Below are 3141 nucleotides of genomic sequence, written 5' to 3'. Positions count from 1 at the left end.
ACCCTCGGCCGTTTTCAAAGAACCACGGTGAGAGAGGTGAGCTTCAATGACTGAAACTGTAGATCACCACAGATTCAAAATGAACGTGAGCATTCGCAGAAAAAGATAACTAACGGGACGAGCACTTAGGACGGCCTTATGTAAACATATCACCAGAATGTTTGACAATTAGGAGGACCACTTATTTTGATGATCCGCCAGAAATAAAAGATCGTCCTCTATACTAACAGTGATGAGGTAAAAATAAACGTGTGCCGAATCATGCTGCCTTTTTCTGACCAAACTGATGTCTTCGTGTTTTTAACACAGCTATCTTGTCTGACAAACCAGCGCAAAGATAAGTGTTTTCAAATGTGTTGTTATGGAACCAATTTTATAAAACCTCAAGGCACGTTCTCATTTTTGCAAATGTAAAAAAGTATTTTTGACTTCATGATATGTTACATAGAGCAGTATAATTATTTCCAGCTGAATTATATAGCTAAATGATTTTTAAAAAGCTGAATAACATTATGATGACAAGAAATTTCTATCGAAAGGTCACACATGGTTAAATGTTTCTGACCTTATAGGTTATTGAACAACTGAAGACTGTTGAACATTGACAGAGGGATGTAGAAAGAACACAACAAAGAATTTCACATAACAAAATAATACAATTTTTTTCTATAAATTTTAGGAAAATAATCTAATTTTTAGTACTGAAATGTATCTTTCAAATACACAGTGATCCTAAACGTACCAACTGGATTAACTCTTGATAATAATAATGAAGAAACATGGAAACATCAGGGAACGATTTGAAAGCTTATGTGTCTCTCTGCTGTCCTCTGGTGGTTTACCATATTATATCAAATTTTCCATGGATGTGACTGAATACTAACTCTGCAACCCCACCTCCATCATGATGTTCAAAATTCTTATAGTAAACTATTGCTGGAAGGACCTCCCTCAATCATAACATGTAAAATGCAATTCTGCCTCGCTCAAACAAAAAAAGATCTGTAAATATCTTCTTTTTTTTTTTTTTTTTTTTAAGAAAAAAAAACAACCTCTTCTAAATCTTGACTAGACTAAAACAGGAAAATAATTCAATAAGAAAAAAGGGTAATAGGTGTGTTTTTTCACTGAGTTCTAAAGCACCCTGTTTAAATAGCGTTTCTGGACTTAAAAAGCATAATAAATATAATTTAAAATTATTATTAATAATAATAATAATAATAATAATAATAATAATACATTTTATTTAATCGGTGCCTTTCTTGACACTCAAGGTCACTTTACAAATAATACAAAAGATAAATAAAAAGAGAGATGAAAATACAAATACAGATACAGGAACATAAAAGACAATCATGGATAGGGAAAAGAGCAGCATATTCACAGATAAGCGAGCTGGAACAGAGGGGTTTTGAGTCTGGCTTTGTATAAGGGGAGAGAGTCAATACTGCGGAGGTCAAGAGGAAATGAGTTCCAGAGCGGCTGAAGGCTATATACTGCATGCATCATTTAGGTAGTTAACAATATATTACTTCTTGAGCTCCTTGAGTTATTTACTGTCACATGTAGGGGCTTCGTCTGGAGAGTAAGTGTTGGGGCCAGTATGATTTAAACTAGGACCGGCCCACTGGGCACATACCTGAGCCCCACAGAGCTGCAGCTGCAGTTGAAGGAGGAGGTTCACCTTTTGTGAGGAGCTATAAATTATTGGTTCAATGTGGTGGACTAACAATAACATGGCTGTAGTTAATAATTCATAACATATGTAGTTTTATTTTGGTTATTTTAATGAAGGTGCTAAAGAATAATTAAGTGACGCATATAAATGTGATTACTGAGGGTTTTAGTTTCCCTAAGGATGATTTTGATAAAATCCAAAGGAATGAATGACATTTCATTGTTTGTCATCCTCTGTTTTTTTCAGAGCAGCGATGCCATTAGTCAATATGGTGGAGGCCCGGCTTCGAAGGGCGGCTGAGGAGGAGGGGAGGGAGCCCCGGCCACCTCCACCGCCTCCATCTCACCGCTCCAACCACCAGTTTGCCAGCATGAAGAGCAAGTTCTTCAACGAGCTCACACACCTGCCAAGTGAGAGCGTGGGGAACAGAAACCCTTTTCATAGAGAATATGAGAAAAAGCTGTAACTGTAAACAATAAGACTGTTCACCAAAAAGCTATTTCATTTTATGTAAACTTGCCCTCTTTTTTCCTTTCATCGTCATTTTTTCCTTTTCATGTCATTTTCATTGATTTTTTGTGTCATATTTTCATTCTACCCTTTCTTATTTTCTCCTTATATGAACAATGTCTCCTGCTCTTCAAGATCATAAACTCAAGAGTAAGTCCTTCACGAGTCCCACTTGTCATGTTGGAAAAACACGCTTCAGAGACATAAAAAAACAAAACTGCCCTGAAAGCTGGAATAAAATACAATCTGTTATAAAATGCAAGATTTAAAAATAAGAAACACGACTTAGAGCAGAAAACAAAGGGTTCAAAGCAGCATTGCATCATTTTTACCCAAGCATAAGCTTAATTTATGATAGATTAAAAGATTTTTCAGGTCAGTATTCAATTCAATTCAGTTTATTTATAATGCGCCAATTAACAACAAAGGCATTTTAAAGAAACAATTCAACTAGATAAACAGTGGAGAGGAAAATGGATAGAAAGATCTATTCAGCTCTTGGTGTGTATTGATGCTCCATTTTTTAAGGCTGGGGGCTACTTTATGGGTACTGAGTCATAGGACAGGCTACCAATACTGACCTATGAACTAGAGGAGTCGGCGTTCACCTGAACTTCATAGATAATTAACATATTTCTATCGTTTCTTTTCATTTCTAATTTGCTTTTAGATATTCTCATTATGAAATCCATATAAATCCTCATATGTTCTAATTTATTGATATGATAAAATGCTTCATAAATGCTTCAAAATAAGAGCTTCAGCAGAAAATAACATTTCAGATTTAGTCCACTTGTGAATTGTTCTGTTTTCAAAAGATGCTGAGGGCAACCCATGTTGTCCTTGATTGAGGGCCCCTTGGTGCCAACCGGCACCGCGTTGGTGACCCCTATTTTAGAGGGTTGGATGCATCACTAAATGGGTCATGTGGCCCGGAGCGCCATTTAACAGCA

The 3141-nt window shown here is 36.0% G+C and overlaps 1 protein-coding gene across 1 annotated transcript in view; it reads left to right on the top strand.

Annotated features, from left to right (window-relative positions):
- LOC107101248 (synaptotagmin-1-like) overlaps positions 1 to 3141 on the top strand; it is a 35958-nt gene that overhangs the window by 17955 nt on the left and 14862 nt on the right. Inside the window, exon 2 of the mRNA XM_015400089.1 lies at positions 1925 to 2088. Coding sequence (XP_015255575.1) covers positions 1932 to 2088 — 157 coding nt within the window. The 5' untranslated portion in view covers positions 1925 to 1931. The remainder of the gene's footprint in view (positions 1 to 1924; positions 2089 to 3141) is intronic.

Source organism: Cyprinodon variegatus, unplaced genomic scaffold (genome assembly GCF_000732505.1).
Source record: "Cyprinodon variegatus isolate N-32 unplaced genomic scaffold, C_variegatus-1.0 Scaffold1069, whole genome shotgun sequence".
Taxonomy (NCBI): domain Eukaryota; kingdom Metazoa; phylum Chordata; class Actinopteri; order Cyprinodontiformes; family Cyprinodontidae; genus Cyprinodon; species Cyprinodon variegatus.
This window is presented reverse-complemented; position numbering and strand designations above follow the sequence as displayed.